The sequence below is a fragment of the Cynara cardunculus genome (genome assembly GCF_001531365.2).
Source record: "Cynara cardunculus var. scolymus isolate 2C chromosome LG 1, CcrdV1, whole genome shotgun sequence".
NCBI classification, from domain to species: domain Eukaryota; kingdom Viridiplantae; phylum Streptophyta; class Magnoliopsida; order Asterales; family Asteraceae; genus Cynara; species Cynara cardunculus.
In genome coordinates, this window is record NC_037528.1 from 10,286,676 (window position 1) to 10,301,071 (window position 14,396).

The following is a 14,396-nucleotide window of genomic DNA, read 5'->3' on the forward strand; positions in this document are numbered from 1 at the left end:
GGTACATTTTCATTTACCAAAGGTTGTGGTTTCGTGTGGTACCTAAATAATTCATGGATACCACAATGATTAATGTTTCTGTGCAAACAGTTTGGAAATGCAAACATATGTGATATCTATGTCTGTGGTAACATGTGGTACATCTTACTGTTTTGAATTTACATATAAAAAAACAACGAGTTTTTGGTGATGCAAATGTACATCAGATACTAAGGTGTCAGATACATACGGTAGCAAGTACTCCTCAAGTCCAATGATTATCCTTGCTTTAAGAGAACAAAAACATGATTTTAAATTGATTTTCATTATTTAAACAAGCAGGAAATACTTTGAGCCATTATGGAAAGCTAATCTAATTTTGCCCTTTTTTATTATCTCATTAAATATCATTAATCTAATTTGACCATTTTGCCCTTTTTTTATTATCTCATTAAATATCATTAATCTAATTTGACCATTTTGCCTTTTTTTATTATCTCATTAAATGTCATTAATCTAATTTTGGAATCACATTAATTAAGATTCTTTTCAATTTTAACCATTGATATTTAAAATGTGTGGTTGAAATTGGTTCTTACAGTTACCACAAACAACTCAGTTCTCATTTGATTAAGCCCATATATATATATATATATATAATTGATTTTTCATACAATTTTGGTCTTTTTTATCCTCACACCATTGGTGCCACTCCGTTAGGTGATACACATGCCTAAAGCCTATAGGCGAAGGGCAAAATAGTAACTTAGTCATTTTAAGATAAAAGAAAGTAATCTATAAATCAAAATTTAAAATAAAATAAAATCATGTATGATCAAATAATTCGAAAATAGAATTTTGTGATTGGCCAAAAAGTCTAGAAATGACTTTTGAAGTTTACTCATTCAATTGCTTTCGTTCTGACCCAATACAAATACGTGTGTGATTTCATTTTTGAAATTTCAAACATTTTTATATTTTTTTATTAAATTATTTTTATGTTCATTCTTAATTTCTTATATTAACTATCAATAATAATTTAATTTTCTTATAATAACACGTGCCAAAAAAAGTGCATATACCCACAAATACAGGTGGGATACCATTGCATGTATGAGAGTTCGTATGGTTATACTTGCCAGAATATGTAAAATCATATTAGATTATTTTTTAAAAGAGTCATTCAATATAGAGTATACGTTATAATACATGTTAAGAGGGACATATCATGGATGCCATTCTTTAAAACAATGTCCACAGATAGTGAAAAATATCGTTTTCAGGTTTCATGTATTTCGATCACAAATGCGACAGTCTTTTACAAGGTTTTGAAGGTGAACATTTCCTCTTTCTAAAGAAAGCTGACTACGCCGAATTGTTGAAAACATCATTTAGAATGATTCTTAAGTTGTCTTATAGGGATGTTTGAATACTGCATTTGTTTGTGATGTGATGATCCCAAATAAAGTTGGTATTTACGAAGACGAAAACTCCCCTCCTTTACAAAAACAGATCAACGGCTCCGAACATGTTCTCACGAAAAGGAAGAGTTTTCACCGAAACCCAACTTTATGCATAGATGTGTAGACATCATGTATCCTGATTGTTATCTAAATCGCGATCTTGCAACTTAGGTTCTGCAAAAATTCAAAAGATTTACATATGCAACAATCGATTATTACAAAATGTCGTGGTAATGTTCAATTTCACGATCATGAATCTAGCCAAACAATCAAACCGGTTAACCCGACAAACAAGTCTTGGCTGCAAGGTGGGTGAGAGCGCGTTTATGGTAATCCACACGCAGCTTCTTGTACTTCTGAATGAAAGTTGCAACATCCATCTCCTTTTCAAGAAGCTGTTTGTGGACCGTTTCGGATTCTTCATCCATCTCATTCATCAACTCTGAAACACAGACAAAACTTATACCATTTTTATGCAAAACTATCAAGACAATAAAAAACATGTTATATATATATAAAGAGAGAGAGAGATAGAGAGAGGAGGTTTACTTTACAAACCATCCATTTCATACAAACCTTATAAACTAATCACATCCATCCATTTTTTTTATGAAAGGCCAAGATTGAAACAAATTAAATAAGTAAAAAAAAAAATCATATTGGAGACACGGATGGGCAAAACAGGAAAAAAAATGTTCTATGAATCTGTTTCATTAAAATTGTTATACATATGAACTTGTTTCATTACAAACAGTTATACATATCTATGAATATAAACCTGTTTCATTACAACTGTTATACATATGAACCTGATGCAATCATATATGACCCTATTTATTGAACAGTTTGAGTCTGTTTCATTGGAAATTACCCTGTTTCATTGAATAATTTGAGCTGTTTCATTGGAAATCAGTGGCAATTTTGCAAACAAAAATTATTCTACATTTTTTAACATGTGGCGATTTTTTTCAAAAAATATAATGGACTTCAATTAAATCTTTTGCTAATATTGTGCTAATCAATATATCATCCATATTTATATAAATATTATGTTGTTACCAAACTTATCTATTAAAATTAAACAATTACCAAACATAACTATTGTAAATTTAAATGACCATAATACTCTTATAAATTAAAAAAAGGAAAACAAATAGATTTATGTGATTGGTTGTAATTAGTTTGTAAGGTTTGTACAAATTGGGACGGTTTGTATTTAATCGCTCCACTATATATGTATATATACATATAGGATCAGGTTCAAGGGAAAACCACAAAAAAATGAAAAACTAAGGAACACCCTGGTAACAGTTCATCTGGATGGTATGCACATGTACATACAAGTAATTTCTAAAAAAATTCTCCAGTATGCACATGTGCATATAAACCAAGAAACAACTTCAATTACTTGTATGCACATGTGCATACCATCCATATAAATGGTTGCCAGAGTGTTCCTCAAATTTTCATTTTTTGAGGGTTTCCCCGGAACCTCCCTCTCTCTATATATATTATATATATATATACCTTGAAGCTGGTTTAGCAGGGAGGCTGGGGAGTAAGATTTGAGGATTTCTGCTTTTCGCTTGTTGAGCTCATATAGCTTCTCTTCAGCAGCTGCCAACTCGGTTGTACGTATGATCATGCACTATACCATAACAGAACATTTACAACCAACTCCTTGGCCTTTGGAAACCATGTATTTACACAGATGTGGTATGTGAATACTAGGATTCAAAGATTCTACAAAAAGTGAAGTGATACGATATGTGTAGGTGGTATATATACAAGTTTAAACTGAACCAGCCCGGTATATCCCACCCAAAGAGCAAAGCGGCTGTTTCCATGAAGGCTTATATACAAGTCTAAACCCAACCCAGTAAAAAAAAGTTATCGCATAATAACAACCGAATTTCAAGTCTTTCCCTGCTTTTAGTTTTACCAATGGAAGATTCTTTTAAATCACGTGAAAGATAACTCAAAAACTCACCTGGTTCCGCAGTTCCATCATACACGATTCTTTTGCCAAGTTTTCCCCTGCAAAATAGGCATTTCAGAAGACTTCTAACATATTCAAGATCACTATGAATTGCATAATTGAAACCTTATCACTGAGCTATTTTCTATCAATTTCCCTCCTACAATTTTAGTCACACATCAAAGTCAGAAACTTACTAGCAAGCTGCAGAGTTTCATCCCGAAGTTCATCTCTTAACTGTTCCACAAATAAATGAAAATAGAAGAATCAGATAGAAATGAGAGATCAACTTAGGACATCTATCATCATCACAAGCAATGGAATTGTCTGTTTAGATTCTAAACAGGTAGACCACAGACCTAAAACAAAGCATCACTTATTCACAGGAAACAAAAATTGAACACAATATGAATGTTTTGCAGCTTACGTTATTCGGAGTTTTGACAAGGTCAATCGAATGCAAGAATTGTTGATAGACCTCCTCGTCAGATAACAGCTTCCTTAACTCATCAACACTACATCAATGAAATTACACAATTAGAATATAGTGAACACACTTATTGAAAGCTAAAATTATCGCTTCCTAACAGACAAAAAAAATTCCTTTGTTGACCATATGTAGACACAAAAAGCTTCATCGCTATGTGCTTCCACAAACATCACCACCAACTAATGAAAAATATTGCACATGGAAGATATCGAACACTTTTTTTTACCATATGTAGACACAAAAGACTTCATCTCTATGTTGACCATACAGATGCCAAGATTTTAGGTGAGAGAACCCCTAGGAGAAAAGTCAAAAGTGTAGAAAGAATTAGTTTAGGACCCGAGGAAAACAATGACAAGGTTGAAGCCTTCAGGTTTGGATGGATCCAGAGTTCCAAACACCAACTCTTTCACATGCAGAAGTAGCTTCCTAACAGTTCATCATATCGAACACTTAGACAATGATCTCGTTGAAGCTCACAAAGAGAAGTCATCATCCAAGAGAAAGGTCCAGTTGGATTGCACGTACTGCCAATTGTCTCTTTATTCCCCATGTGCACTAGGAGGTAACACTGTGGTCTAGAAGCGAATTAGTGGCAGCGCGCATTAAACCATGGGGCTTAATTCACGACCTCCCAAAAATCATTTCAGTTAATGAGCACCTAGTTAAGGCGGTCATATGCAGCTCAGAGGCTTAGATTTCAAATATGAAAGGAAAATCCTGTTAGAGAGCGGAAAAGTAACTGTGCAGGAACATCACAGCAAACAACTGAAACTAGACAGTCCCCATCTAATTTTCCACATCTTATAATTCTCTAGGTTAGTTTTGTTAAGGTGGGGCATTCCATCAGTGATCAATCTTTGTACGAGCACTTGCCAGTTGCTATTGTAGAGGTCCTGAGTTGGGTCTTTTGGAGCAAGAACTTTTTGGTTGATAGCGAACTGTAAGTGCCCACCCTTTTGTTATCATTTCATCAATATTAGCATTTTAATTCCTTCTACAATTTGTCGATGCACCTTAAGGAGTCGATCTCACTCCTGGATCAAAGATCTGAGTTAAAGCCATGGTCAAGAGTTTTTCCTATGATGGGTTTCTTCGGTAGAAAATATTCACAAGAAAAACACTTGGACAACATCTACATATTTCATCACCAAAAATCAAAATGATAACTTGTAAAAAAAATGCCCTTACAAACAGCAATTTAGTGACTTGCTTCATGGCGGAAGGTATACCAAGACAATACAATGTCAAACAACAGAAAGAACTTGAAGAGGCGATGAAATGGTCACTTATTTTTGCCAATATGGGTACCACCAAAGTCTTAAGAAATAGGTTGGCCATAATGTGAGAAGGAAACATCTGATAACACATTTTATTGTCGATTGAAAACCTCATATTCTTGGACCAATTTTAATTTATGCACTAGTACCAGCACATTTCCTGATTTAATCTGTTCTCAAAAATCAGATAAGTGATACCAATTTTGAAGCTGACAATAGTCCACTTGACTAGTTGACTCTCTAAAACCTAAAATAACACTTGCTTTAAGACAAAGAAACCAAACAAACCTAATATATTCCACCAGGAAGTAGGGTCAGCGGACAAAGAGATAGAGGTTACCGAGGAAACCCCCGGCTTCTCACTTTATGACAAACAAAATAATGGTGTTCAATTTTCATATGAGGACAACTAGGTTAAGTATTGTTGAAAATCAACTTTTGTGTAGACTTGCGTCTAGGTTGCCTCAATATGTCAACAATGAGGATAAAGATGGTAAATTTGGGCATTTACTTCTTTCAGTCAGTTCATATTTTCTGTAATTTTGGGGACGGATCTGCTTCCCAAAAAGGTTACCTTTTGTCTTTTAGATAAACAATTATGGCAGCAGCCTCTGCAGGAGGAACATGAGATGAGAATTGAGGTTGCTCTTCAGGTCTTTGTGTGAAACTGTTAGAATTGCTGCTATTAGGAGTTGTGGGCCGAGAAGAACTTGGCGAAGTCACTCCAGATGGAGGATACAATGAGTTTGTAGAAACTTCCGGTGGCCTTGGATCAGCTTGTTGTTCTTGAGAACCCCTGAGAGTAAGTGATGCTCATTATAGGTACCGTCACGTCAAAAGAAATATTTTAGCATATGTATAAATATTGATTATTCATCTCAAGCTCATGGAAGCAAATGACAGTGAGAGAATATCAGAAATACTAAAATCACCATGTAGCATACAGATTAACCAAAGTAACATATGAAAGATGCATAATGGTAATAAAGAAAAATAGATTTCCTATAAATAAAGCAGGCAGTAATGAAAATTTGTACTTTCACTTGCATGCTTAGAGAAAAGATTGCATTTTTGGCAACAAATCTTCAAAAACAGTTACGGTAATAAGTAAGATATTCAAACAAATGGATTAACAGGAAAACAATCCCAGTGGTTTCACAAGATCATCAATTACAAATATGACAACCAAAATTGTATCTTCATTAAACAAAAAGAAAAAAATATACACCAAGGAAACAAATAAAAGAGATGAACAAACATTGATGATGAACAACAACCGATGATGATTCAATAAATCATAAATCATTTTTACTAGTTTTAAGTCAATAATCTACATTATCTATTGAGAGTTATATGTTAATATAATAAACTAACTAATCTAATCGTTTAATCTACTAGTAGTAAACAGTCCATAATCCTGCAAACATCTTGATAAAACAGTCACTCAATTACCAGCTGTTCCAAGTATGATTGACAGCATGAACATTAGATGACTACAAAATTGTGCATCAACCAATTTCTTTCTACTTCATCTTTCTATAACTTTCAGGGTTTCCAATAAACAAATTGGATTTCTAATATTTAACCAAGAACGTGATTATTATAGCATTTCCAATTTAAGCAAGCCTAATTGCCTAAACTAGTTGTAAACAAGAACTATATTATAAGATTTTGAACTAAACGAACTGATTCAAAGCCTTGTTACAAGTCGCCAAATAGCACATACATCAGACGATCCATTTAATCCTATGAACCCTAGAAACATACATTATAAGAAGGAGAAAAATCAAACAATTACCAGAACTTGAACATTCTATCGGAGGTCGTTGATCTTCCGATTGACTTTGAAACGGCAAATTATCGAGGCTGCAAAAATCAAAACAAAACCCTCAATGTTATTACAAATCATATCACCTTATGAAAATCATCTCTGCCTGACTGCCTCTCTTGATATCAAACGTCGGATAGAAAGAAAACAGATATTTCAAATTTGGTGTCGGAGTTACAAATTTGCGATTACCTTTTGAGACAAGATTTCAAATCCTCCGCGGTTTTCCGTTTCCCGGAAACGTGTGGTGCGACACGTAGTATTGCACCGATTCATATTACGACGGCATTATGTTTATTCAGAAGAACTAACGCTTTATTTTTCCAAACACTTGGGATAAGGACCCACAAATTAATATTTTCTATATATTTTAAAAATGCTTTAATATATTGATATTTATGTAACTTCAATTTATATGATTTTTAAATAATATTGCTCATAAGAAAATCGATAAAAGAATGAAAATGTCATACATTTAACAAAAAAATATAATGATTGTTAAAAAAAAAAACCAAATCAAGACGTTTTTACAAACCACGATGGTTATCTTTCGATTTTGAAACTTCAGAAATAAAAAGTGTTATACAAATTTGTAGTTTCCTCTTTTTGTTATTATAACAAAATCAATTACTTCGGGCTATCTGCAAAACAGATGATCATTTTGAGATTAGTCGGCTCGCATGACGGATTGAAAATCCATATTAATAAAAAAAAAATTAACAAAGTTGCAAGAGAGAATTCAAGAGTGCCACTTTTGGCTTTCATTGCTAATCAAGTATACAAAGTAATTAAAATTTCAACAAGTTTTATCCTTCCTTACAAATCCGTATCTCCTCTTTCTCCCCTCCAATTCCCATTCCATTCACATGGGAATCCATCATTCCAGCGGAAGAATCACCATTAAAATGTTAATTAATTAAACCAACAAAATATATATTTAAAAGAAAAACACATAGAAAAAATATGAATCAGCTGCCAGATATATAATAAGTGATCGACGATCAGAACGTTGCACAATGCGAAGGAAGACCAGTTTCATGATCAACCATCACCACCTCAGTAACAGTACAGTTAAGCACATCTTGTCTTAATTTCGATCCAGCTGACTTTAACCCCTTCAATGAAACAGCTTGATTAAACAGATTCAAAGATGGAAGCTTTGAAGCCGATGGCATCTTCCCATTTGGCAGATAATTTCTGAAATCATCTTTCAACAATGGAACCTCGAAATCAGTCTTGTTATGGCGGACCACATTATCTTTAGCACTGATATGAGCCCCAGGTTCCATATGGTTCGTCGAAAAGCTCATCTGGTTTGGAAAATTTGGATACAAGCTCACATACCCTCGAAGATACATCATATCGATCAAAAACTTCTTCCACGAAGCCTGCCATCCGTTCGTTCTCGATTTCGGGATTTGGACGGGGTTCTTTTTCGGATCTTCGGTGAATCTCATGTTCATATAAACGTAGAACTCTCTCCATTGTTTAGGGAAAAAGACTGCACCCCAACTGCAGGGAAGTTGGTGGAGGTAAGGTGTGTTTGGATGGATTTGTTTGAAGTAATCTGTGGCATTCCATTTGGGTCTTTCTTTGACAACTTCAACCAATCGTGGTGTGTATAACGAGATCGATGCGAGTTCGGGGAGCGATATTTGGGGGTCGTAATGATACGCTAAAAGCGCGTATTTGATCCATAAGTAGTAGTAAGGGGAGACTTCGATATCGTCTTCTAAAAGTAGGCCAAAGTCGTCGTCGGACGATGGATACCAGCTTTCGCTAACGGCACGTATAAGACCTCCTTGAATGATTCTTCGCCTTAGGGTTTTCGGACCATGAGGCCACTCGAAGGATTTTACGAGCTTGAGAGTTGAGTTATCGACTCGACTATCCATGTTAAAGCTTATTGGGACCTCATCCCCAAGGTAATACGCGTCCTTTAGCGACCTGAGGAGTCTCGTTAGCGAGTGGACTCGGTTTTGAGTTATAATATTTACAGAGATTGTCATCCGGTTCCAATCTGCAAGTAATGTTTGTTAGAAACGATCAATATACTCGCTAGCTACGACAAAATTGACTTCATAAATCGTTAAATATGTGTAAACATTATAATAGAAATTTTATAGTTAGGACTTCAGTTTAAAATACCAAATAATTATACGGAAGTTCTTACAACCAATATATCTCGTGATATACTGCTTTATAGAAATTAAATTTATATGATCAAACGTTTGTGCATCATTTGTAAATGTGTTACAATAAATTGATAAGATATTTTTGGACATAATTATAAGTTTTTCATAACACTTTTAAAACAGAACGTTCAATTAATTAATCTTTTTTATATCATATTATTTGGAGAAAAAAAGTATCACGTAAAAGTCTGTTAAACTACTTATACGTGTCTGTGTTGTTTGCAAAAATGAAAGAAAACGAACTATTTGAAATAGAAGTCTTACTTGGTAATGTTGTGGATCGTAGATCGGCCATCCAAAGAACCTTCGAAATAGATGGTCTAGGCAAATGAACCAAAGTCGAACTATTCAAATTACTTTCGGTAGCCATCTTCAACGCTTTCCTCACATTCGGATCGATATCATCAATGGTGATAACGACACTCGGATTATGAACCTTGATCAACCCTTTCATACTGGCATAAACCGCTTGCACGACAGGTACCTCCGAGTTTGAAATTCCCGACAATGCACCTACACCCAAATCGAATATCTTGAATCTCCTCTCTAGACACACCGTCTTTGGCCAATGCAAGGTGGAAGCGGCTTCCTCACACGGACAAAACCCACCTCCCGATACCGCAATGTAAGCTTTTTTCCCGACGGTTGATCGGAATTTCTCGAGGAGTGGGGCTAAGGCTTTGACTTCATCTATCGAATGAGCATAGAAAAGGGCGTCGATTTTTTGAGGGTTCATTGCAGCCCATTGGGTGATGTAGCCGGTTGACATGGCTCGCCACCATTGATCGTCTCGGACTTGAACTATATCTTTGAAAATAACAGTAGTTTCAGATACATAAGCAAGTCTATGTTCACTGTCGCCCCAAGTTTCCTTATCTTTTGGGTCGACAGGTAGCACAAATGAGCCTGCATTTCTATACTTCTGAAGTTGATAGCTGCAAAAATTAAATCAAATAAATCAATGATCTTTTTATACATTGAGGTACATATTTTTGATATTTATGAATGTTCGGGACCATTCAATAATCATGAATAAACTTGAACCGATAACCTTTAAAAAAAAACAAACTTAAACACTATCCATATATTTTTTTACACATATGCTGACATAATTCTAATAAATGGTATTATTGAAAAAGAAATAGTTGACCAAATAATTTGGTAAAATGGTATTAGTTAGACGAAGATGCATGCTTCCATATAATAAATCAAAATTATTTTTAATATTTGTATACTTTAAATTATATGCTTATTAAAATATCTTTATATGTTTTTTTTTTGTAAGGGTGTCCGGGCCAAAGCCCGACTAATCCCCGACAATTTTTGGAGGCTAAACATGGCCCTACTTAAATGTCGTCAACACTCCTCTCCCAGAGCTCGAACTTGGGTTCATGACTATGTCATGCCCAAGCCTTTACCACTAGGCTGGAAGGTCTTTGACATATCTTTATATGTTTTTTTTTTGTAAGGGTGTCCGGGCCAAAGCCCGACTAATCCCCGGCAAATTTGGAGGCTAAACATGGCCTCACTTAAATGTCGCCAATACTCCCCTCCTAGGGCTCAAACTCGGGTTCATGACTATGTCATGCCCAAACCTTTACCACTAGGTTGGAAGGTCTTTGACCATATCTTTATATGTTGTTAGCTATATTTAGGGGTGTTTGCGATTGCTTATAAAAACAACTTATTGACTTATTCCGGTGTGCTACCGGTAATAAATATTTTTTAGTGTTTGGATAAACATTTTATATCGGTGTCAAACTGGTAAAAAAAAAAGTTTTTCAAAAAGTTAAAGCATTCTAACTTATAATAAGTCGATAAACACTTTTATAAAAAAACGTAAATTGTTTCAGATAAGCGATCCCAAACACCCCAAATTCAGTTTTTGATGAAGATATTTAACTCATTGGATTTCTGCCCAATCCATTGCAGGTTGCAAGTCAAACATGTAACGTTGACTACTCCATGGCATAACGTATTTAAATAATTCTAAAGGTACCTGATGATTCGAACAATAATCTCCGATTTAATTACGTTTAGTTAATAAAGAAAAATTCTGTAAAAATGAAACATATTTTATATTAAAAAATAATTGTGATTCATTTATTATGATAATGATTGAATTTATTTATTATGCTCATTATTTTAAGTTTGAAAACAATCGAGATATGTTATTAAACCAAACATTCAAATTAATATGTGCTAATCGACATACCTCAGATGTAGATCTTCGCCCGTCATAAAGGTGAAGGGAGTCTCGATAAAAAGAGTTTTGATGAGCTCTGCGGAAAGGAACCAAGAGCTCGAAAGAAAATCAACCTAAACATACAACAAAATTAATATGAAGTTAATTTTTATGTAGAAAACATGTGTTAGAAGTCCTGTAGACGTATTTAAGCTTATATAAATTTTTAAATCATTGTTTAAATGAAAATTTGATTGAACCATGCAAGTAATAATTAGAATCATTTTTTGTCATGGTTACTTCAAATGTTAGGGTCAATGATTAAGGATATATAAGTGTTTTTCATTTATATTTATATTTATATTGTCCAAATAAGATAAAAGTTTAAAGACTTTGGATCATTTGAGACCGGTCTATTTTTGTGAGATCAGATAAATAACATTGAACATTCACAATGTTTCTGCATGAAGTTTCGTTATTTTTTGTACATTCACAGTGTTTTGTTATATTTCAGTATTGTTTCAAACCAAAGTTTATTTATCTAAATGCTTAATAATTACGTTTTATAGCAATAACTTATTTTTAAATTGTGATATTAATTTTTAGCAACTAAATAACAATGAAGTAATTTATACGGGTATAAAAATTAATGTACGAGCAAAGGTATTATTTTTTATTTTGAAAAATATAAATAAAAAACCATATATTTAACTTGTAAAATAAACCAACCTGAATAATTTTATCAACCGTGATGTCATATGCAGGGTCAGGCAAATAAAGCCCTGCTTCTTTCGATCTGAATTTCCGGTAACTCGGAAACGTAAAATCCTTCTGCCGGAACGGCAAAATCCTCCCGATACTCCCCAACACCGAATTCTTGTACTTCTCCGTTCCGGCGACGTGTGACAAAATCTCCAGCATTTTGGTTCCCGGGATCATGTCGTCGTCCAGAATGTACACGAGATCGGCTTCCGTCTGCAACGCCATTTGAAACCTTCCGTAATACTTGAAATCATAACTCGAACTAATGAAGCTTATTCTCGTGTCGTTGTAGCTTTCGACAATTCGTTTCAGGCCGAGCTCATTTGGGCTTCCGAATGAGAGCACCCAAACATGGTGAAATGGAAGAGTTTGATGTAGCAACGAGTCGAGCTGCGAGCAGAGCGTTTTCCGCTTGAAGTGATTCAAAATGACGGTAACCTTTGGGATGTTTCCGGCCCCATGCAAATCCCATTTCGATTTCATTGCCATTAGCTCGGTTAACGATTCGGTACCCATGTTCTTGCTTTGGAAATTAAGCACTTCATCATAAAGCTCCCTTTTGATCTTGATCATAAGTGCATCATTCGACTTTTTCTGTTCGAATTCAATCTTCTCATGCTCACAAACTTCAGTAGGAGCCGCGATCATGGGGAGTTCCGGCTCGAGAACTAAATTAGAAGCGGATTCTTGGTACCGGCTGATAATATGTGGCGGGATAATGTAATGCTTCCATTGTTGTGCGATTTTCGAGGCCCAAGCGAAATCAGGCTTTGGTGTTCGCAAATCGATTGAAGGGCTCATGTAGTAGAGCAAGAAAGTGGCGTAAACCGCAAAGGCAAACTGTAGGCAAGTGAGAAGGGTCACAAGTTTAGCCGACGTGCTCTTTTGTGGTCTCGACTTGCTCGATTTTCCGCCTCCGGCAGTGTTTGTGTAATCGCCCAACATTCCGTCCAAGTAATCGGAGCTTCTCGTGTTCGGATTTCGCATAAACCCCATCTCCAACACCAAATCAGACGCTAATTTCAGAAGTATTTGGGATCAAATTGGCATGTGAGTTGATCTTAATGATCAAATGGAGAGAATTGAAAGGAAATGGTAGAATCTGAAGATGAAGAAATAGATAGATACGTTATATACAGAAAGAGGGGTTGGGGGGGTTGGGGGGGATGCAATGAACATGAGAAAGGTCACATGGGTTAACGACGTCGTCATAAGATTGATCCCACTCGAAGAAACCAAAATTAAAAGCCACTTTTGTTGCCGTTAAAACGGCCAACTTGCGCGTTTTCTGTAGTTAACTTACCCCTACTTTTATTTTAAATATTTTAATTCTAGTTTATAAAGGTAATATATATGCATTAAATTCAGTTTAATTAATTTTATGTTATAATTTATTAAACATTAAATATTATAGCTTTTGTATTTTTTTTTCACTTGTATACTTTTAGTTAAAATAAAAGTCTTTTTACATGCATTAAAGTTTCTTTTTCAAAATTTGTGACCGAAGGTTTTTCATGCAAGTTTTGCTTTGCTTGTTATTTATGGAGATCAAAAGGCTCGTGATTTTTCAATCATCAAAAATTAACGTTACAAATTCACTGATATTTTAAGGTTTAAGTGTATATTGTGTGGAATTAATTTATGACTTCTTTATTTGATTATTTTCTATAATTATAAAATGGTTTTAATATCAAAATGTAGCAAAAATAAATAAATAATTATCTTTATTATAAAATAATAGAAGTAATAACAATGATTGACAGTAATAGACATTTAAGTTATATACAAATATTAAATTTAGAAAATGAAAAATTGGGGTTAATTAGAACAACGTTAAATCTTAGAATCCGCAACATTGATGATGCTTTCCGTCAGCACAATGCATGTAAATTAGATTGTACTAAAGGACCATAATGTCAAACACAAATTGAATAACAACAGATTCTCATAATTACAAATTAATAAATTAAAATTAGCAACTAGAAAAATGGGATTTTTTTTATTAACCTGGATATCCAATCCAACCCGCTATGCGATACTAATCCTAAGACGACCACCTGCTTTGCATATAACCTGGAGTCACCGCATTTGAGTCTCTGTGGCCACAAGAGAATTTTTATTCCTACTAGGATTTAAACCTGGGACTTCCATATACTTTTGACTTTTAGAGTCAAGCTCAAAACAATCAGACATCATCATTGTGATTAAAAATGGGATATTATTATAATTATAAAAA

The 14,396-nt window shown here is 34.3% G+C and overlaps 2 protein-coding genes across 2 annotated transcripts; both read right to left on the reverse strand.

The window, feature by feature from the left end:
* Positions 1–1,640: 1,640 nt before the first annotated feature.
* LOC112526498 (vacuolar protein-sorting-associated protein 37 homolog 1-like) lies at positions 1,641–7,297 on the reverse strand. Its single transcript, XM_025136796.1, has 8 exons — positions 7,211–7,297; positions 6,989–7,056; positions 5,765–5,986; positions 3,848–3,935; positions 3,618–3,657; positions 3,433–3,479; positions 2,970–3,090; positions 1,641–1,884 (listed from the first exon to the last, which is right to left on the reverse strand). The coding sequence occupies exons 2-8, from the start codon at positions 7,000–7,002 to the stop codon at positions 1,721–1,723; spliced, it is 696 nt and encodes a 231-aa protein (XP_024992564.1). The 5' UTR covers positions 7,003–7,056; positions 7,211–7,297; the 3' UTR covers positions 1,641–1,720.
* Positions 7,298–8,000: 703 nt separating this feature from the next.
* LOC112506645 lies at positions 8,001–13,156 on the reverse strand. The gene is made up of 4 exons (XM_025110884.1): positions 12,128–13,156; positions 11,429–11,532; positions 9,478–10,148; positions 8,001–9,038 (listed from the first exon to the last, which is right to left on the reverse strand). Exons 1-4 carry the CDS (start codon positions 13,154–13,156, stop codon positions 8,020–8,022), a joined length of 2,823 nt encoding a protein of 940 aa, XP_024966652.1. The 3' UTR covers positions 8,001–8,019.
* Between the last annotated feature and the right edge of the window lie 1,240 nt (positions 13,157–14,396).

What these genes read in the sequence shown, in the direction of transcription:
- LOC112526498 (XM_025136796.1), bottom strand. An exon ending in TTGTCAAAACTCCGAATAAC is followed by an intron (nt 3,658 to 3,847) that starts GTAAGCTGCAAA and finishes TTTGTGGAACAG; the next exon opens with TTAAGAGATGAACTTCGGGA. An exon ending in TGATGGAACTGCGGAACCAG is followed by an intron (nt 3,091 to 3,432) that starts GTGAGTTTTTGA and finishes GTTATGGTATAG; the next exon opens with TGCATGATCATACGTACAAC.
- LOC112506645 (XM_025110884.1), bottom strand. Translation starts at nt 13,156, where the DNA reads ATGGGGTTTATGCGAAATCCGAACACGAGAAGCTCCGATTACTTGGAC. An exon ending in CGGTTGATAAAATTATTCAG is followed by an intron (nt 11,533 to 12,127) that starts GTTGGTTTATTT and finishes TTGTATGTTTAG; the next exon opens with GTTGATTTTCTTTCGAGCTC. An exon ending in GGCGAAGATCTACATCTGAG is followed by an intron (nt 10,149 to 11,428) that starts GTATGTCGATTA and finishes TAATTTTTGCAG; the next exon opens with CTATCAACTTCAGAAGTATA.